At 46.8% G+C, this 20914-nt stretch overlaps 2 protein-coding genes and 1 long non-coding RNA gene across 6 annotated transcripts in view; 1 reads left to right on the plus strand and 2 right to left on the minus strand.

Annotated features, from left to right (window-relative positions):
- Positions 1-6398, plus strand: part of LOC101903253 (uncharacterized) — a 7586-nt gene extending 1188 nt beyond the window's left edge. For both annotated transcript variants that reach the window (XR_003034765.2, XR_009494540.1), the window contains exons 2-3: positions 807-4474; positions 5482-6398. This is a non-coding gene — a long non-coding RNA (uncharacterized lncRNA). The remainder of the gene's footprint in view (positions 1-806; positions 4475-5481) is intronic.
- On the minus strand, positions 3048-10336 carry ZC3H10 (zinc finger CCCH-type containing 10). 2 transcript variants are annotated; one of them, XM_024991513.2, is made up of 6 exons: positions 10310-10336; positions 10171-10195; positions 9427-9449; positions 8315-9161; positions 7468-7531; positions 3048-6010 (listed from the first exon to the last, which is right to left on the minus strand). In XM_024991513.2, exon 6 carries the CDS (start codon positions 5953-5955, stop codon positions 4648-4650), a length of 1308 nt encoding a protein of 435 aa, XP_024847281.1. In that variant the 5' UTR covers positions 5956-6010; positions 7468-7531; positions 8315-9161; positions 9427-9449; positions 10171-10195; positions 10310-10336; the 3' UTR covers positions 3048-4647. The 2 variants fall into 2 exon arrangements, with proteins under 2 accessions (XP_024847281.1, NP_001091462.1); NM_001097993.1 differs by lacking the exons at positions 9427-9449; positions 10171-10195; positions 10310-10336 and having other exon boundaries at positions 8315-8383.
- Positions 8820-19936, minus strand: PA2G4 (proliferation-associated 2G4). 2 transcript variants are annotated; one of them, XM_059886650.1, is made up of 15 exons: positions 19688-19900; positions 17772-17900; positions 17414-17519; positions 17252-17321; positions 16905-16997; positions 15398-15461; positions 15075-15153; positions 14815-14893; positions 14597-14730; positions 14217-14311; positions 13986-14113; positions 13777-13830; positions 10171-13563; positions 9427-9449; positions 8820-9161 (listed from the first exon to the last, which is right to left on the minus strand). In XM_059886650.1, exons 1-13 carry the CDS (start codon positions 19773-19775, stop codon positions 13498-13500), a joined length of 1185 nt encoding a protein of 394 aa, XP_059742633.1. In that variant the 5' UTR covers positions 19776-19900; the 3' UTR covers positions 8820-9161; positions 9427-9449; positions 10171-13497. The 2 variants fall into 2 exon arrangements, with proteins under 2 accessions (XP_059742633.1, NP_001029871.1); NM_001034699.1 differs by lacking the exons at positions 8820-9161; positions 9427-9449 and having other exon boundaries at positions 13231-13563; positions 19688-19936.
- Between the last annotated feature and the right edge of the window lie 978 nt (positions 19937-20914).

The following is a 20914-nucleotide window of genomic DNA, read 5'->3' on the forward strand; positions in this document are numbered from 1 at the left end:
AAGTGATTATATTTTCCAAGAATTCCTGACTTTGAGGAACAGCTAGGACACTAAAATGGATAATCAAGAGTAATGAGACAATTGTTACTCATTTGCCTGTGTTACAAGGAAGGTTTAGAATATAGTCAGATGTGGAACTCAGTGCTACATTGCACTGTGTAGGTTTAGGAATGAAAAAACTCAGGGTACACTGAATGAGGACTCTTGTTACCAGTTAACTGGACTTAAAGTGTTGTCTAGGGACTTAGAAACTGGGCGATTGGAAGCCCAGGAGGGACAGATTGGCCATGATTACTTTTTAATGCAATATATGTGGGGCTTGCATTACTGTTTGACTTGCAGCTGTTAAAATTTTTATTTAGCTCTGCAGGGCATAGATTTCATCAGGCTATGTTTCATCAAAGCTGTTTAAAACTTATCCCTGCCCAGCCTTCCTCCCTTAAATTTTCTCACTTCCCTTTCTGTACTTCTCTGAAACAGTAACTAAACTGCTTCTTTCAGTTTGCAGAACTGTATAAAGAACAATTTTCTATGTTCTCCATAGCCTGAGATGAGCAGGTATAAAAGGAGTTCAAGGGGTTATTATTTCTGATTCCTTGGAGGAAGTAAGAATGATTTGTCTGCCCACCAGCTGATGAAACAGAACCAGAGCAGGAAAATGGATGAACATCCTTAGAGGAAAAACTTTCTAATAAAACTAAAATTTGCCAAATATGGAGTAGAGGGGAGTCCCTTAGGCTGGGGGTTGAAGAGGATGACTTATGGAAGTTCCTTTCCAAACTTTTCCCCTTTCTCATCCTATCCAGATCAGACCCTCCTACTGAAGACGGTGTGTGGAGAACAAAAGCTCATCCTCAGGAAGGTCTCTTCACAACTGGCACCCAGCAACCACAGAATCAGCAGCTGCAATGCAGGCACCAGAACAAAGTAAACAGGGTGGGTCCCCACCCATTGACAATTCTGCTGCCCAGGTGCCACCTGGTGGTGATAAGCAGTAAGTGGGTAACAGGAAAAAGGATGGCCATTTGTTAGAGGAAGTATCTAAGGGAGGAGAGCATTGAGACTTCCTGGTTTTGCATTCTGCCTTTATATGAAATTACAATTGCCTCCCAGGGTTGGAAATGGTAATCTGGTCCCTGACTACTCTTCAAGATGGCAGTGGCAACAAAATTTGAGGAAACTTCCTCTGTATTATTCCTTACAAGTTACTGGAAGGTAGTGGTCCCATTGTTGGATGGCTCTATTATTAGCACTTATCTTATGCCAAGCTGGAGTCAGACTGCCTGAAGAGATTCGTCAATCCATTCTTTACTAGTTGTGGAACCTTGGGTTGATTATCTTCTTTAAGTCTTTCTCCTCTGGTAAACAAGTACAATAATGATGCCCATTGTGTCAATGAAATACTGCATGTAAAGTGACAAGCACAGTGCCTTGGTTTATATTAAGTACTCACATGTTAGCTATTTTCTAGAACTCTCTGCTTGTGCAGCAAGACAGGAACTTTATTAGGTAGCCCGTCAAATATCTGAAGACATCTATGGGGTCTACCCACAGTCTTATCATTCTTTTTCCCAGATACCCCACTGGTTTGCCAATGGTCTTCTGTAAAAACTACTCAGAAGAACACAAAATACTTTAGAACTGACTCCTATCAGACAGACATGGTACAACTACGTTTACAATGCGCAACTATGATTCTTTTATCCTATGGAGATTCTAGGAAGGTGCTAGAACACAACAGGCTCATAATATTAACTGCCGTATTATGAAGAATAATATTTTAATTTTTTTGCAGCCAGTTGGAAGTCCCATGTCGTTCTCATGTGAATTATTGCTAATATGAAAGTGAAAGTGAAGTCGCTCAGTCGTGTCCAACTCTTTGCAACCCCATGGACACCAGGCTCCTCCATCCACGGGATTTTCTAGGCAAGAGTACTGGAGTGGGTTGCCTTTTCCTTCTCCATGGAACTTCCCAACCCAGGGATCGAACCCAGGTTTCCCACATTGTAGACAGATGCTTTACCGTCTGAGCCACCAGGCAAGTCTCTACATTTGTTTCTCAGGCAGGTTCTAGTATTTTTAGGGGCAGGGTCAATCGAAATTGACCCTTCAGATTAGTCAATCCAAGTTACTGACATTTCCAGTATTACTTAGTATTTTTTTGTGTTATGTTGGTGAGTAGGCTTTTCATATTTTTATACAATGAAAAAAATATAGCCCTTGGGTGTATCTCTAACATGAATGTGCTCATCGACATTTACTAGGCACAAACTTTCAGTTTTGATTTCATCAAACTCTACTATTAACTGACCCATAATTATTCTCTTATCTGCAATGACTTAGGTGAGAAAGAGGAAAGCAGTTTCTGACATCTGGGAAATGGCCTGACACAGCTGGCTTTTGGAATTATTAGGGGGCTGACCTGGTTCACAGGTACTGTTGGACACAATCTCACAGAACACCAACATGAGACAAGGGCACTCAGTGATTGTGATGAAGTGAGTCAAAAGAACAAAACAAAAACCTAGATCACAATTTTGTTTAAGGGCTAAACAAGGTCAATGTGCAAACCTTAAACTGCAAACATCCCCCTCTCCCAGCTAATGAGTGACTACTGCTTCATTACTTACTGCAGTTTCAGCTTCACTTTAGTCTGTTCTTTTTCTAGATAAGATACCCAATCATTGAATTTTCCCTGCTTCCCTAATAGCACCCAGTTTAGAGTGAAGCTCTATTTCCTTGAACCTTCTCCAAACTCAATGAAAGTCTAAGTCCTATAGGTCCTTTCTAACATCCTCTTGCAAGACACACTATAGTTGCACATGGTGTCCTCTCTCCATCATCACAAACTGTGTTAAATCCATCCAACTCACTCAACTGTAGGTATATTCTTGGTAGTCTTTAGCTGGAACACATTAAAAAATACATACAACATCTACAGTTTCCCAAATCTACCTCTTTAGAGATACTTGGCAAAAAAAATAAAAGTTAGCTCGTCAGAGTTTGGCTAGGACGAATTAATGCTGGTATCTATGATCACATTTGTCTAAATGCTCATAAACCATCTCTTTAATAATCCAGAATTGTATCAGAAAATCAACATTAAGCTTATCAATGTGTGGCTTCTAGAATCCACAAACAATATTTCAGTATTTGCCCATCTTCAGTCTTTTGCGCCCCCTCCCCTTTTTTAAAAATAACTGGTCTTGACTTAGTCCACCATCTCCAATCCCAGGTGTATACTGAATGATCAACCAAACAAGAGCAAGAGGTAGCACGAGATATGATGGGGGAAGAATAAACCAGGATCACTTTCTCTACCCCCAAATCCACTGTCCCATTAGACTGTTCCCCTGAGTTGTTTCCCCTACATCAGCCACGAGCTGAGGAGGAACTGAGGTTTGGCTACTGGGACCCTTGGCTTTACTGACTCTTAACTGGATTTAAAACCTCTGTGGTCCTATGTGGAAGCAGAGGAAAGTAAGGGATGAACCCCGAGGTTTGTGTCCCCAGAAGAACTCTCCTTTCCCCAGCACCTCTTAAGCCTTGAAGGCTTAAGGCACTGGGAACTGAGAAAAGGATGCGGTAGGAGGGATGTTGCTGTCAACAACTCAGAGAGAAACTGCCACCTGCCCTGCTGTGTTTGAATAAGGGAAGGCTCTGTCGACACATATCCCATTCCCATTTCCCAGCACATCCACCCTCCTTAGTACCTGCCCCCCTAAATGACCCTGGGAACCCTGGTTACTAAGGCAACCTGGGAATAGTACATGCAGATAGAAACCAGAATGGATGGGACTATTTTTAAACTAGACAAGGTGGCTCCAATGGTTTTACCCCACAAAGTACCTTCCCTGAAGCCCCATCTGATCTTTCTCTGGGCCCTTACCCTTCTACACTGGCCTTCATCCATCCTTACCCAAGCTATGTGAGAGTGGGGTCTTTATTCCATTTTGGCATGACATCTATTTACTGCTCCCATCTTCCACACAGAATATCTAAGCAAGTTTTCACTGCCTCCTTTGTCAAAAATAACTTTTTTTATTTCTTTGGAACGTGGTTGGCCCTGCCCTCTGGATGTCCAGGTCAAGCCAAGGTAATGAATGCCTCCCCTAGTCTTTGGGCTGGAGTACTATGGTCCCCATCTTCCCACGGGCCCAGGAGCAGTTCCTATATTGTCCAACTCAACTAGGCCCCAAACTGTATGAAGGCTCCTAACAGGCCTTCTCTCCTGGCCACCCACTTCCTATTCTTTCCTGGCTTCCCCTCTGGGCAGGGTATTTTTTCCTTCCAAAGCCAGTGCTGGAACCTGTGCTGTGCAGAAAAGAGGACAAGACCAAGGATGTCCCCCAAATTCCCATCAGAGGACACACGCCCCTCAGTCAGTCCTTCGTCTGTGGCTTTCAGTCTGCACTCCTACGCAAGCCCGTGAGGCTTGAAGGAAGATGGACAAGAGGAGCCTCATAAAAGGCAGGTGGGAGGAAACACACCAACCCAATCCCTTCTCAGAAGCAAACTCCTCGCAGTCTCTCATCCTAGTTCATGAGTGAGCCCTTTGGACAGGGCTCTGGAGGACTAGGTGTGTGGGTGAAGGCCCCTCAACTCCAGCCCTGGGAGACTATACCAGGGGAGTGTCCATTAGCCCCATCAGTGTGGCATAGCTGTGATTCGCATGCTCTGGGAAGCGATGGGATAAGTCACCATGGGGGTGGTGGTGTGGCTCATTGTGATTCCTGCCAAGGGTTGGGCCATCGATACAGCCACAGGGGCCACAGGAGCCACTGATACAGCCACAGGAGCCATGGATACAGGTGGGGGTGCCATTCCCTGGGCAATTGTTTGAGCCAGAGCAGCTGACAGTGGCGCGATCTCTGGGTTCAAGTGTGGGGGTGGGGGTGGTGGGGCAGCAGGAGGTGCAGCATTAGTTGGGGGAGCAGCCGGAGCTCCAGCAGGGGCCACCAGTTCTTGCTGGGACACAGGGCGAGGCTGCAGAGCCTGGCTGCTGAGAGTAGTGTGAGTCTGGGCAATGCCATGGTTAAAAGTGGCGACAGTACCCACGGTGGGGGCCAGAGTCTGTTCAGTTGCTGGTGCAGTGGAGCTCAGGGTCATGACCTTGGCCTGATTGCGGAACTGTGCATTTTGTTCCAGCAGTACTTCATTGGTAGCCAGAAGGTTGCTGACCTGCTTCTTGAGCTCCTCTACCCGCTTCCTGAGCATGGCATTCTCCTCCTCTAGCAGTCTGCACTCCACCCCTCGGGGTGGAGCCAGGCTGTAGTCATAGGATTCAAAATGGGGACCATCTTGGGGGCAGCATCCACCTCGCCGGCGCTTGGGGCCTGGTTCATGGTCCTCAAAGCCCCTGTCAGGGAGGTCATAAATATCATAGAGATCATGACGTCGTCCTGGGGGAATGGGGCCTGTTGAACCCCCACCACCAGTGCCGCCTCCACCCCGAGCATCAAACTCAAAATCCCGTTGCAGGTGACGGAACTTGCACTTGGCTCCTCTCTGGCAGTCACCCTTGAGAAAGTCACGGCAGATTGGGACCTCCTCCTTCCCATTTGGTAGATCAGCTGGTGACAGGCCTAGGCCAGCTGCCACTTTCTGCCTCAGCCGAGGAGGCAGCTCTCCTGTCTTTTTATAGCCATCCTCATCCTCCTTGGAGCCATGGATGAATCGGCAGTTAGGGCGGCTACACTCCTTGTTCTGGAAGTCATGGCAGAAGATGAACTCATTTTTGCTTACCCCCAAGTTGGACACCTCACTCATGTCTGGATGGCGATAGCGGCAACGCTTCCCTCGCTTGCACACATTCCTCAGGAAGTCTCTACAGATGGCATCTGAGCTGGCCCCGCCACTGCCTGCCCCTGTCCCACTGGCCTCCTCGCTGCCACCACCTCCAGGGCCTCCACTGCTGCTCCCAGTGCCGTTGGCATAGCTGTCCCGGTCAGGCATCCTGGTCCCTCCCAACTCAGGGCTTTCTTCCTTTTCTTGCCACTCTTGGTGACCACTAGGAAAGAGAAGAACTGTGTCAAACTGGAGTCCTCCAGAAAGGCCAAACTCTTCCTGACTATCAGGCAGGTAGTCCAGCAACAGGCAGGCCAGAGGGACAATGGTATTGGAGATGGAGAAGCTAACGGATGAGCACTCTGCCTGGACTGGCTGGCTTATCAGAAGTCCTGCCCAGGCCCTGTGCTCCTGGTCTGTGTCAGAATGATTCACACTTGCCTGGCTGATGGAGCAGGAAGAGTTGGGGTGAAGCCACCATATAACCCCAAGAGTTATATGGTGAAGCCATATAACCATGACATGCCAAAGAGGCAGAGGGAGAGATTAGTGTTGGATTTTATTTCACCTCCTGAACTGACCTTATTAAATTTGTGGAAACAAAATTAAAACTGCTGTCGGTGTCTGATCAGGCTAAGAGGAGACTAGGAACTCTGGCTAAGATAAGCTGGTGAGCTACTAACGGCAATGGATAATGGGATACTGGTGACATTGCTTCCCTGTTCCCCTCTTCCATGGGATGTGAGATGAGGACTGTGTGAAGAAATAGATCTCCAGACCCCAGGAAGTCCTGAGTAAAGAGACTGGTATCACCACCTTGAGGGCAATATCTAAATTTGTCATTTTTTGGAGTTCTCTCCCAGATTACCACTATTCTCAACTCTAGGATGGTCAGCCCCCTCCCCTCCATTTCAGGGGAAGAGTTCGACAGCTAGAATCTCCACTTATAGACCCCCAAAGGACAAAACCATTTGTGGCAAGATCAAGGCAATAGAAAGGTGTTAATTTCACAGGAACAAATAACCTGTCTTTCTTCACTCTATACCCCTCCTACCCTCCATGGAAGGATCTGACATCAAACCACACCATTCCTCACTCCAAGAAGATCCTCTTTATTTATAGACTCTATAAAAGCTTTTTAAGTCTCTTCTTTCCCAAGAGATCTCAGGAATGTCAGTCCACTGCCCTGGTTCTAGCCCTCTCCTTTCCCCACCCCCAACAAGACTAGGAGTCCCTGCTACCACGTGTCTGACCTCCTAAGCCTTTCCTAAGCAGTGTTCAGGCTCCCCCTGCTGTTCAAATAGGAAAACTTCATATTGTTTCCCCTTGAGTATAAGGAATCTTTACAACTTCTTTGGCCTTGATGGCCCCCAACCACCCAGTCTGTTATCTTGACTTTGCTTTCAAGGCAAAATGATCCCGAAAATATACCAACTGGATCACAGGCCAGAATTGCAAGAGAATCTGTAAAAAAGAGGTCCTCTTTCTCCAAAGGGAGGTAGTCCCAGAATAGTAAAAGCAATCAAGGAAAAGAGTGGGAAAAGAAAAGATACAAACTTTTACTAAAAGGGAACTGACCTGCTGAATAATAAATGGCATCTATCCAAGCCTGACCCATGTTACAAGTCCCACCAGAAGCAGATCTCTTCCCCACCCAACTTTCCCAGGATTGCGTGATACCTGAGGTAGCTCAGGTGAAGTCCGGGGCTCCTGTGGGTCTCCACCTCCACATCACTGCTGGGTTCTGAGCAGGAGAAAAACAGAGACTTGGGTGTGAGAAGGGGTAAGAATGGAGAACTACAGGGTGGTTGCTGCTGCAAGAATGAAGTCTGACAAAATGGAAAGAGCTCTAGGCACTCCAAGATTTCCTTCGGATTCAAATTGAACTTCCCCTGTCAAGGGGAGAAGCTGCCAGTAAGAAGAGTAGTATGGGACAGAACTAATTTGGAGAGCCTAGGAGAAAGAGTTGGAAAACTAGCTCTGAGTGAACAAAGGGTAAGGGACGCTTCTGGAGATGAAGGAGAATGTAGGGATCAAAGCCCGGAGTCGGGTTGGGGTTAGGAACTCCGAATAGGGGGCCGTGCAAGGGCTGCGACTGACAGTGCAATAGGATGGCGGGTTAGACTTAGGGGTGGTGATTATGACGCTTCTCAACACCCCAGAGTCTGGGGGGAAAAAAGTCCTAAGAGTTTCCCGGAGCAAGTCTTTGGCCTGGCAGGTTCTGTGCAGTGCCGCCGGAGCTCTGCCGGGGACCACATGAATAGGACACTAGGGAGCACGAAGTGAAGCGGGGAAGGGAACTCCAGGTGACATCAAGCAGAGGGGATGGGCAAGGGTGTGACGTCACGGAGCTGGCGTTTGCTCGCGAAGCGGGGTCAGTCAGAAAAGGGGTTCGGCCCTACGACGTGAGGAACAGCCAACTCGGTCCTGGGGGGCCTTGTGTAGCCCGGCCGAGCCCAGCCGCTGGGCCGGCCCCGACTCCTCCCCTCCGGGCGCGGCCTCCACCTAAGTCTCCCGCCTCCCTCACCTGCCGCCGCCGCCGTAGTTGCTGCTGCCGCCTGCCGGTCCTCTAGCTTCGACAAAGAGCCGCCTACCCTACCGCCCTTCCGCTTCCTGCGGAAGAAATGACGCTCTAGCTACCAGACCCGGAACCACACTCTGTGGTGTGCGAAATACTTGCGCGACTAGCAGCAGGAAGTTCCCAGCAAGCTTTGCGTGTCACCATGGCAACCCGACCCAATGGCAAAACGCCTTAAAGCGGAATTCTGTAACGTGAACCTAGATAAGAGCGGACCTGGTTACTCCTATGCCCGCGAAATCAACTTGAAAACCGTCCGTGGCGTTTACGCCCTTTCCAGGAAGTAAAGGCCACCCAATACTCTAGCAGCTCGTAAGACCGGAACCCACACCTCCCCGCCCCCCGACTTGTAGATATAAAGCTTGACTTTTTCTACAGCAGGGAGTAGAGACAGACTGTACTGATAGAGAATCCCCAGCTAGTGTAACCATAAAAAACCACATAACACACAAAATTTTTCTTCCGCTAAGACAGCAAAAGAGATGATTTATTGTACACGTTACATTCAGCCACAACTGAGAAGAGAACTAGTCCATAGTTATCACAGGTCCAGGGCAATGGACCAAAAGGGACGGCTTTGATATGAGCAAGGTAGGTCTCGCAAAGGTGGTCAAGGTGATCAGAATGGCCATAGATGTTCCAGATCCATTGATAAGTTCTAGATAGTAGGCATGCAGTCCACACTTTGTACCAGCGTCCCTGGCCTCTGGCTTCCCTTGTTTCTGCTTCTGTGGCTTCCATGGGTGTACAAGTTTACTTGGACCTCTGCCTCATCTTTCTTCTTTTGCGCTTCAGCCTGAAAACCAGACATAAGAATACACCTCGGGCCCACAAACCCGAGTTCAGTCTTTCCCTTCAATCTTAAATGTGCACCCAATACAAGGGACAGGTAAAATCAATCAACACTACGATTCTGTCGTCTTCTGCCCAATTCATGGCTTTGGCCAGTCAATGCTCATAAGTTGTTTTGGATTTCTAAACCAAATGTTCGTCCCAAGGTTTGTCCACTTTGCTCCACTCCCCCCGCGCCCCCCGCCAGTACTAACTACGTCCCAGCATACCTGCGCATTCGCTTCTTCCTCCACTGGCAACCAAGGACAGAGAATAAAACAAGATATCATTAGTTTCAGTAACAAGTTTAGATAGGGATATGAAGAACACTAGGGGAGGCTTCCTCGGTGGTTTAGACGGTAAAGAATCTGCCTGCAATGCAGGAGACTCAGGTTCAATCCCTGCGTAAGGGAGATTACCTGGAAAAGGGAATGGCAACCCACTCCAGTATTCTTGCCTGGAAAATTCCATGGGCAGAGCAGCCTGGCGGGCTACAGTTCACGGGATCGCAAGAGTCGGACACGACTGAGCGACTAACACTTTCACAACTTTCATGAAAAGCACTATTTAGAACCGGGTGGATTCTTGATCAAGTAGGAGGGCTTAGTCGCAGTAAACCACATCAACAATCTGGACTGCCACCTGGATCCCAGACGCAAAACCCCGAGTCCATCAGCAATCTGGACTGCCACCTGGATCCCAGACGTAAAACCCTGAATCCTGCCTGCATGCGCCCTCTCCCACTTTCAGCATCTCTCGCCACAGAACTTACCTACCACCTATTCTGCTTCTCCCCACACAACTTACCCACCACTTATTCTGCTTCTCCTCAAACTATCCTTCCTCTCCCACTAGCCCGTGAGCACAATCTGAGAACCCGGCGACACTGGAACGATGGCCGATTTCCCTTGCCAAGGTCTCCCCTACCAACAGCCAATTCTTACAGCTTTAGCTCACTGGCAGGGACTGCTTACCTTCGCTCTCATGGCGCAGAGGTTTCTACGGGTAAAGAAAAAAAGTCTGCGGTTAGTTTGCTGTAATGATGGTGAGTGCAGAGATCAGATGTTTATGGATTGTAGTCGGAACACGAACACAGCCATCACTAACACTCACCTCAAAAGATGGCGCTAAGGCCGAGAGATCGCCAGGGGCCCGCCTACGGATATTTAATGGAATACTCAGTGTCGTCACTTCCGCTTTCTCGCCCTGGCCATCCCGCCCCCCCCCCCGGGGGGCGGGGTAGCCCAAGGGGCGTAACGATAGCTTTTGGCAGTTTGCTGGTGTGTGAAAAGTGATTGAGCTAGGGAAATTCTGTTGGAAATTAGTATTTTGATGTACAAGATTCCTCTCACCTGTTTTATTATGAGGATACCATATTATGTAGATATGAGCACATATTTCCAATAAGAGACCTAGAAGTGCAAAACGAGCAAAGGGTAGCTACTTCCGCCTTCTCTCTCGTTGCTTCATGGGAGTTGCAGTTTTCTGGAGACATCCTCCATTTTACTGTGGATCGAGGCGGACTGTACAAAAAGTCCTGACTTGTTTTACTGGTTTACCTTATTTATTAAGCTAAATATCTGCAGGTTCGAGTTTGGAACTTTCAAAGGTCCTAAGATTGCAATTCAGCGGGGAATTGAGAAAGCTGTTTTACTACAAAAAGAGACCTTTTTTACTGTGGAAAATGAACTCTTTTTGTCCTAGGCAACTGTGGTCTTTCCCTGCAATGCCTGAGGCAGAATATCATAACATTCCTGGCCACAATGCATCTTGTTAGAAGATACTTCAGTGATTCTCCCTCTGCATAGTGTGTGTGGTAAATCGCTTCAGTCGTGTCAAATTAACAAATTAAAGACAGATCTAATTAATTGACAGAAGGAAAGCCCGATCAGCTACATGTATCTTTAGGCACGAATTGTATTTGGTGGTATGACAGCTTCCCAGTATCAAGATATGGTTAGGTCAGAAGCACCTAAAAACGTGTATTATGAAGGATGAAAGAAAACCCTTCATCATACAGACTTCACCTTATTCACTATAAGATGGATTGAGGCTTGTTATGATTCCTTTTTTTAGTGTTTTCTTTAGAACATTTAACCTTTGTAGTTCTGGAAAATTAGGTTTCTAAATTTCCGACCCTCGTTTCAAGTGCTTAAGTGGTTCTAGTATTGTCACCAATGGACTGTAATGTGTTTGAAAACAAAAATACCACGCCCCCCACCCACGCCAAGATATCAAACCCACTGGGATTTCACCTGTTGATTGCTATGAACTCTTACGAAAAGATCTGTGTTCAGTTTAATTCGTAATTATGTAATGTATCTTCAGGTCAGCAGTAACATAAAAAATGCTCTAATACATGCATTACCCATCAAACCTCAGGGTGGCCTGAAAAAAATGTGTTAACACTTAGGCATTCTTCCTGGCTTCCTAATCCAAGATAATCACTTTGCAGTTTATTTATTTTTTTTTTTTGCAATAAACATTCAGTTCAGTTCAGTTGCTCAGTCGTGTCCGACTCTGCAACCCCATCAATCGCAGCACGACAGGCCTCCCTGTCCATCAACTCCCAGAGTTCACTCAAACTCACGTCCATCAAGTCGGTGATGCCATCCAGCCATCTCATCCTCTGTCGTCCCCTTTTCCTCCTGCCCCCAATCCCTCCCAGCATCAGAGTCTTTTCCAATGAGTCAACTCTTCGCATGAGGTGGCCAAAGTACTGGAGTTTCAGCTCTAGCATCATTCCTTCCAAAGAACACCCAGGACTGATCTTTAGAATGGACTGGTTGGATCTCCTTGCAGTCGAAGGGACTCTCAAATGTCTTCAACACCACAGTTCAAAAGCATCAATTCTTTGGTGCTCAGCTTTCTTCACAGTCCAACTCTCACATCCATACATTAAGTGTTCTAAATAGTGTCAGCACTAAGGGCTATGTTTTTATTTCAGAAAACTAGACCAAACTCCCATAGAAAATAAACTGTTAAATCACAAAATCCAGGATTTTTATGTCTTCCCCCAACCCAAGGTATTCAGTATTTTAGAAAACTGGTTCCAGGGATTTCCCTGGCAGTCCAGTGGTTTCGATTCCATGCTTCCACTGCAGGGGGTACAGGTTTGATCCTTGGTTGGAAAACCAAGATCCTGCATGACATGAGGCAAGGCCAAAAAACCCCCCAAAACTGGTTCCAAATGATCACTTCAGCTCACTCTCCCACCACCATCAAATAAGAGCAGCATACAGACACATGATTATGAGCAAATCCAAATTTATTTTAATGCCATGTCATTTTCAATGTGTTTAAAAACCTCATAAGTTAGTGGGAGCCCTAGTTCCCTGGGACAGCATGCCAGAGGTACTGAAAGGTCACCTTTCTCTCCAAACCCCTAGCAATTAATCCAAGTCCACAGCTTCAGAAAGCCAGGAGTTTTGTCTCTTCAGTCTGCTCCTCTGGTTACACATCTTTCTTTCAAGGAAGGGAGGTCAAAATATTTCAAACAGGGAACAAAACCACAGTGGAGCTTCCAGCTCAGGTTTCTAAGATGGAGCAAGGGAAGAACCCCACTGACTTCAAAGAAATGGACAAGGTTGAGATGGATTACTTCTTTACAGCCTTGTGGAGGGAAGAAACACTGTCCTGTAGAACAAAACTGACTACAAAGATTTACAAATGAGGATCCAATTGACAGATGAGAATCCATTGGTAAATGCAGGCTCCAGCTCCTAAAAACGGGAGGGGCCTGGCTCGACAGCCTGGATCATAAAAGGAATCTGCCACATGTGAAGAAAAATAGTCTGAAGAATAGCTCCTCTCTATTTTGAGGCCTGATAAAAGACTTGGGGAAAGTGGGAACAGAGAGAGGAACAAGCCCCAACAGATGGGAAAATGCTGACACTGGAGTGGTATAAAAAAATTTCATCTGAGTTTTTAGTGGTGGTGGCTATGTTAGCCTCCTCCCGTTCTGTTGTAGGGCCATAAACCTTGACCAAGCAGATTAGTAGAAAAAGGCTAGAAAGAGGGGCTTGAAAACGATGGATTTTGACTCCTGATTTTATTATTCAATTTCTCTTTCCTATTTAAAGTAGTCTTCGGTGGCTGGGAAGCCTGGCCTCCCAAGACCAGAGTCAGTTGGAGCTGGTTGTTGTTGGAAGGGGGCTGGGATGGGGGACTGGGAGGAGGACAGGGAGACCCCGCTCTGCTCGCGGTCCTGGGTTGAGAAGTCGAACTGCACTTCACAGAGCCTGGGGTGTGGTGGGAAGGGGATGAGGCAGGAGTGACAAGCTGGGGGGATGGGACCCACCTCAGTCCCCAGCTTCATTCTCTTCTAAAGTTTCCCCACTGGTAGCATTCTCTGCAGTCTTAGAGGCCTACATTCATGGAAAGGAGAGAAGATGTGTCAGTTTTCAATAACTTAGGGTACTGTCTGGGGGACCAAAGACAAGAATATTCCTAATTCTCTAGGTCAGGGCTGAGATGGGGAGAAATAAGGACATATCGACACCTATATCCCCACCATGACCCAGGAAGGTGAATAAAGACGATCAGGTTCACCCCACCAGGGAGGGATGATCATAACAAACCTTCTTTTTTTTCTTTTTCTGGGTTTTCCGACTTGCAGAACTCTGGAGGAGTGCCTACGAAACAGAAGAAGGAAAACAAATTTTGAGGAACATGGAGCAAACGCCAAGTGCTACTCTTGGCACTGTAGCTCTTCTTGGGACTTCCCGTCACTCAGTCCTCACTCCCCAAAAAAGTGCCACGTCCCTGCTCCTTTCCATCACACACTAACCTTGAGCTCTGCATCCTGGACCTCCATCTCAGACTTGTAAAGGTCAGGCTCAAAAGGACCACTGGTTATCCGCATGGGGCCATTGGGCATAAGCAGAACTGTAAATTTAAACTGGGCAACAAATTCACCTATGAGAGAAACAAAGTGTTTTGATAGAATGTCCCCTTGACTTCAAGGAGAAGGGGACCATAATTGGGGGCTTCAAACTACAACTCTCTTCTCAGAACTCACCCTCCTTCTCATAGAGAACATTAAATGGTTGTAGCAGTTCATGTTTGGCGCACTCCACCACACCCATGCGGGCCTTCTTCTCATCTTCAAATGCTCTGGGGAGGGAAAGACAAATTCAGGTATCCTTAACTCCCTGTCATGTCTTACCACTTTGTTACTGTTTTTAAATAACTCCTACCCTCAGGCAGAAATAATGTGTAGGATTGTTTTTACACTACTTCCTATGAGAGGGAGAAAGAAGGCATGCATGCAGGCCAGAGCTACAAGTCTAGGTAGAAGAGGGAAGGAGGGCAAGCGGGGTAGGGGAAGGAAAGAGATCTGGTTGTATGGTCTACGGGTCAGACTATTCCAAGTCCTGTCCTCGCTAAGTGCAGTAGTACCTTAAAGTAAAGGGCATGGCATCAAAACGCCTTTCGACCTCACTGAAGAAGGCACGGGAAGTTTTCATTTTCAGGCCATACTGCTTAGAGGGGTCTCTCTTGTAAATGGTGGTTCTCTGTCCTGCATCCTTGGCCTATAAAAGATCACATCTGATCTAGTGCTCTTGGAACCCACCCGCAGCCTCCCCTCTCTGCCGGCTCTGGTAAACGTTCATCACCTTGCCCTCTCCTGAGCTGACGAGAACATCCACAGCATATACTTCATGTACCTCAAATTCAGCTTTTTCATGGTCCTTCCTAAAAGGAACAGAAAGGGAACAATAAGGAGCAATAAGTGGTTCCTGGAGCTTAGAAGAGAAGGTGGATAAGATTAGTCCAGGTTAGAGGAGACGGTGGATAAGATTAGCCTGGAGTATGGAAGAAGTTCATGACTAGTCTTATACGACAGAAGGTAGAAGATGGGATACAGGGCACCTACTTCTGCTGGTCTGTGGGATTCTGGATAATGGTTTTCTCTCCATCAATGACATGCTGCTTCAACTGGTGTGACAGCATACCTGTAGAGAGGACAAAGCCTGTGGTACCACTCATCTAGAATCCCCAAAGGTTTCCAACCCACCTACCCAAGTAGAACCACGGAGCAGGCAATGAGAGCAAAGTGCCCAGCTATGGAAACTCGGGGCACTGAGGTTTGGGGCTTGGACTATGCCAGAGCCAGGATGGATGCTCAAGGGAACAAAAGTCTTAATTCTGCTAAACCACTCATACTGAGACCCTCAACCCCACTATCTGAAGTCTCACCTTCTATTGGTGTGCAATTAAATGAGTGGGCAACTTTGTTCCAGGCTTCTGTCACTTGTGTGTTCTAGAAGTACAAGATCAAATAAAACGTAAAATACCAGGAGCTAGTAAGTTGTCTACTATGAGAAGCAGCAGCACAAAAGAACTGAGTTCTAATATCCTCCAGCAAATGCAATGATTCTCAGTAATTTTTCATTTCATAGCCCTAGCATCCTACAACCTAGAAATCAAATTTGCATACCATTTTACAAAGCGCTATCACAAAGATGGTCTACTTAGACAACAATTCTGCAAGGTGACTAGTGCCAACAATTCTGTATGGTAATCTACATCCTAATCTGGAGGAGGAAACTGAGGCTCAGAAGGGTTACATGATTTGCTCAAGGTTAAACCAGTTAACCAAAAGAACCTAGTATAAACCCAGGTTTTCTGATCACAGTGTTCAGTCCATGATACCTGGCATTCTAACCTGTTGAAAGGGTCCAGAAAGTTTTATTTTCCCCTCTACCTCTTTCAATCATGAGCTGATCCTCACCTAAATTATAGTTAAGAAAAAAAGGAAAGTGAATTTCCAATCATAGCTATTATTAAACTACATGTCAGGTACTGTGATAATCACTTTATATGGATCATCTCAATCTTCACAACCCTGTGAGAATGAGGCACAATTTAATTTTCCCCACTTTATAGATGAGGAAATTTTGAAGTTATTTCATTTTAAATCAGTAGTGGGTGGTAATGGGATGAGAATCCTGAAAGTCTCATGTCATAGTTAGACAACAGCCACTACATTAATAGTATCTTCCAACAATAGTAAGCATATAAATAATAAAAATAATCAATGTATAAAATAATAATAGCTAACAAAAGGGTTAACTATGTGCCAGGTACTGTTCAAAGTGCTTTATAATAGCTCTTTGATAGATACCACCGCAAGAAAACTACAACAGAGGCTGAAGTAAAAACGATGCAATTAAGTGATAATGGGGACAAATGGATGAAAAGGGTGAAGAGCACAGAGAAAGAGGATGCTTTACGTATTGAACAGGTTCTGAAATCTAAGTGTTAGACAAAGTCTCCACTAGTAGTCTAACATGTTATTGTATGAATTCATGAGAAATTTATGATCCCTGAACTTCCTAATATTGTCTTGCAAGGGTCTTTGGCCTTTCTTTGCCACCAATTTACTGGTACTATTATTATTTTTGTGTTATAAGCTTTTAAAACTTAGTTTTAATATCTGTGTTTTATTGAGCTATCTATCTTAAATTATTTCTGGGAACAATACACATCCAAAACATGGAGCCTCTATAGGCTCCATGAGAAAGGGACCACCCATCCCCTTACAGAGAGCATCACATCACCTAAGGTAGGCACTAAGATTTAACAGCTCTTCGGTTTAAACTCTTTAAACTCTTTAGTTCCTTCTCTTTCAGTATGGAATAGCAGTACATCCTGAATGCATCTTTGGCTCTATCAAACTCTGGACTTGGACTAAACAGCTCACCTGATTTCCAGGTTTGACCAGGCGGAGGGCAGCTTCAGCACAAAGGTGAGCTGCCTTAATGACGTCTGCTTTCCGCCCTGTTACTTGGGTCCCCTGTAGAGGAGGAAACGCAGTCAGTGCCTGCCCGAAAAGCTGATCAGTTAATATCTGTGTGTCCATTATGTATCCAGTGGTCAGGAGAGAAAACACCCTTTCCCCTTTTATTTCTCTAGAGACTCTCAAAACTTAATGTGGTGGTAGTAGGTGAGGATAAGAGGCAGCAGTGGGGGGAAAAAAAAAAAAACCAGCAGCAGTGGGCCCTCCCCAGCTCCCCACTGGCTGAATAGAGTTCAAAGCAGTCCACCTACCTGAGCTACATCAACCACAAAAGTGTGAGCCACATTAGCGATGAAGCCATCCACGTGGACCCCAAGGTCACTGAAAGGCAAGAGCAGAGTACAGCATTAGCAACTGGCACTACTGTGAATGCCGAGGAAAAAGACAAGTGCTCTAAAATGGTTTAAGCTTACATTTTTACCAAGTCACCTTCCTTGAGAATATAGTCCTGGTCGCTCTTCAAAGGGGAGAAGTGACATACACAGTTATTTACTGAAATGCTGGTGGGAAAGGCAATACCTGTAAAGAGACAATCAGCCTTACTGCCCTGCTCGCTCTCTCAGAACCCTCCTGCCCCTCTGAAAAATGAATGGATTTTCTTCAGGGTCTTGTTTAAGTTTGATCAGTCTGGACTGAGTGGGAAACTGAATTCCCCTTGCCATTCCAATTCCAAATATCTCAACCAGTGCTGGGGTAAAGGTTGCATCATTACAATAAAACAGGACTCAATAAGGGTGAAACTTAATTAGTAGGGGATTTTTTTTTTTTTACCTTTCTTCATTTCTTTTTCTTTTTTGAAAATCTTCCCCGTTTCTTCCATTATCATGGCATCACCTTTCTCACACAGGCTCAGTACCGACACACCTGAACAGGATGCTTCCACCAAAGACCGAAGTACCCCTGGGAACAGAATCCCATGTATCAGTCCTGAATGTGTTGTCTAAGTTAACGTCCAAGAAACACCTAGAAGTTGGACTTAGGCTTTCTGAGTCCAACTGAGAAATATTCCCTAGTACCACTGCTCTAAGGATAAAAAAAGGAATATGTTTTGCCTCTTAGAATGTACCTGTCATCTCTATAATCTCTACCTTCCTTTCCTTAACTTAAAAAATCCAACACTCCCTCCCCTCCTTTATATAGTGTGACAGCTAGGTATGCACCACCTGTCTCCTAAGGCAAGGGAGACTTTCCAAAGATGATACCTGTGGTATGGTAGGACAGATTTATGAACTTCAAGGGCATTCTCACCAAGATATCCAACACATGCAAAGCAGACTGGAAGAAATTTATAGGCATCAGGGACAACAAGAAGGTAGACATACAATTGCTGACTCTAAGCTGATGTGTTGTTAAATGCTACCTTCTTCCTTTCCAGACACCCCAATTAGGGGGTGTTAGTAATCTCAATTTATGCAGACTTATTTCTTCAAATAACAAGCCAAGAAGACTTAACCTAGGTCCCTGGGCTCAAAGAAGTACGTGACCCAAAAGAGTTTCAAACTGGTAATGGGATTCACAGGTGCCTCAGAAGTTATAAACTGCAAGAGGGAAAATTGTTTTTTCTGATTTAAACCACTACATATCCATTGTGTTACAAAGCATTTATTCTGTTCACCGATACCCTCTCCATGGTCCATCGTGGATTCAGATTTTATTTTTGTGATCCAAGTTTTGGTGATTCTTTGAAAGTTTGAAAAACTCAGATTTTCAGTCACAGGATCAAAAGCATCCTAAATGCCTATCTTTACTGTCAGAACCATTTAAAAGCCCAAAGACAAGCATTTTGTGTCCCCTAACTGGGTTTTTAATTGCAAAGAGAGAAAATAGAAAGCGAGACATCTGCAGAGAGTGCCAGGCAGCTGCTGAGAAAGTCAAGAGCACAATCTTAGTAAGGATGACTTCTGAGATTCTAACTTCAGACTCCCTTTAACAGCACTATTCATAGGTTTGACTGGCTGGGGTGAGGAGGACCTCAAAACACTCCTAAAGTTGTTAAACACCTAAGATCAAATTAGACGACTAACTAAAGCCAACTCCGCAGGTTGGAGGTACAATGAACAACTTCAAGAACAGTCAAACAAGAGTTATGGGGTGCTCTCTAAAGGTCCCTGAGTTGGCCCTAGAGTAGAAGGCGGCCCCCACCAGGGAAGGAGTTGAAGTAAAGAACGAGACTACAGCAAAGCACGTGGTAGGCAAGCTGGTGTCAGGGACATAGCGGAGGAAGGTAGCCGGCGAGCCGCAGGGGACTTGGCAACACGTGCCGGCCAGGTTCCTGACGGCGGGGAGCCGCGACAAAATAGAAGCGCTTCCTTTTCGAGGTGGTCTCGCTGCCACCAATATCAGAGACAGAAATCTGAACTGAAAGGTGAGGGGCAGGAGGTACACCTCGCCTCCTTACCAACGGCCTAGGGTCGGAGCTGGCCAGGGGCCCAGCTCTGATCTTCTCCCAGCCGCCCTGCCGACCGTCCGCCAGCATCTCCAGGGACTCCAGCCCAGGCCCAGACTCTCGGGTCCCAGGCGCGACACGGAGCCTCCCCACCACGCCACCTCCAGCAGACCTGAACTGGGCCCTCAGTAACCCACAGTGCGTGACCCCACCGCTCCAGCCCTCAGGAGCCAACCCATCACCGTCTCCTTTGACTCTCCCTTCCCAGCCTCGATATCCGGACCCCTGAGGCCGCACTCACGGTTAGCAATGTCGCCCCCCATCTTATACTTGGTCACGACCAGGTCCTCGGCGATAGTTTGCTCCTGTTGCTCGTCCTCGCCCGACATCTTCCCACCACCACTGCAGCCTCGTTTCTCTTGAGTCGCCGCCTCTGTCGCTCTTCTCAGCCACAAGCTGTGGTCAGAACCCCTTCGATCCGCGAGGAGACCGCGAGCAAAAGCGCGAGCAAGCTAGGGAGCGGGAGGGCGGGCGAGAGCGAGAAACTGCGAACGCGCGGGCTGAGGCGCAGGGCATGCTGGGACAACGAGTCCCTCCTACTGCCAGCCCCTAGCCGCCCTCGCGGACTACCGAACTACAATCCCCAGCATGCTTTTCGCGCCCCTAAGCCAGGCCCTGGGGCCTTGCTCTCCGAGAGCCTCGCACGCTGGAATCGCCGAGCACGCTGGGAAGGGTCAGGCTCCGGCGGGAAGGCGGAGCCGTTGGAAAGCACGAGGGGAAGCGTGGTTTCTCCCGGAAAAACCATATCCACCAGGAACGCCGAGCGATAACCCGTAATAGAGAGGGGCGGGGTAAGGGAGGAGGGGCGGAGCTACGGCAGGGAAATAGGTTTGGAGGCTGAGGGGCGGGGTGGAGCCGAAGCGAGTTTGGAGGATCGTAATAAGGGTGGGGAGGTAGGATACGCCCTTCCCTGAGTCCCTGGAGCTGCCGGCGAGACCTGCCGGACCAGTCCTCTAGTCCTCAGGTGCTGGGAGAACCGGGAGGGGCAGAGCGGGTGTGGAAAGAGATCGGGAATCCGGGAAGCAGGGGCTGCTTGGGCAGCCAGATTAGTGAGGGATTATCCCGATCTAGAGACCGGACTCTCACTGAAGATGGCACTGTTGTTCTAACAAGTTTTGATGGCCATCTGGGGGAAGTGTTCACAGAGACTTTTTTTTAAGAGAATGAGTTTTAAAACATGAATTTCAGTATTCTACCTCTTAGGACTTTTTCTAACTTCCCCGAACGCGTTATTTGTTTTGTTATTCCCAGTTGGTTGCCCTATAGAGATTTCATAGTAAAACCCTAAAATGAAAAGGACTGTGCTCTATGCTCGTCTTAAGGGAATAAGGAAAAGTAGGGATGGAGAAAGTGACATGGGGCCCAGTAGGATTGTCAAGAGACAGAAAGAAGCATCCACGGCTGAGGGACAGGGAAAAAGAGTGTTCTATCTCATACACTTTGACAGGTTTTCATTTGACAGACAGAA

This window comes from Bos taurus, chromosome 5 (assembly GCF_002263795.3).
Source record: "Bos taurus isolate L1 Dominette 01449 registration number 42190680 breed Hereford chromosome 5, ARS-UCD2.0, whole genome shotgun sequence".
Classification (NCBI taxonomy): domain Eukaryota; kingdom Metazoa; phylum Chordata; class Mammalia; order Artiodactyla; family Bovidae; genus Bos; species Bos taurus.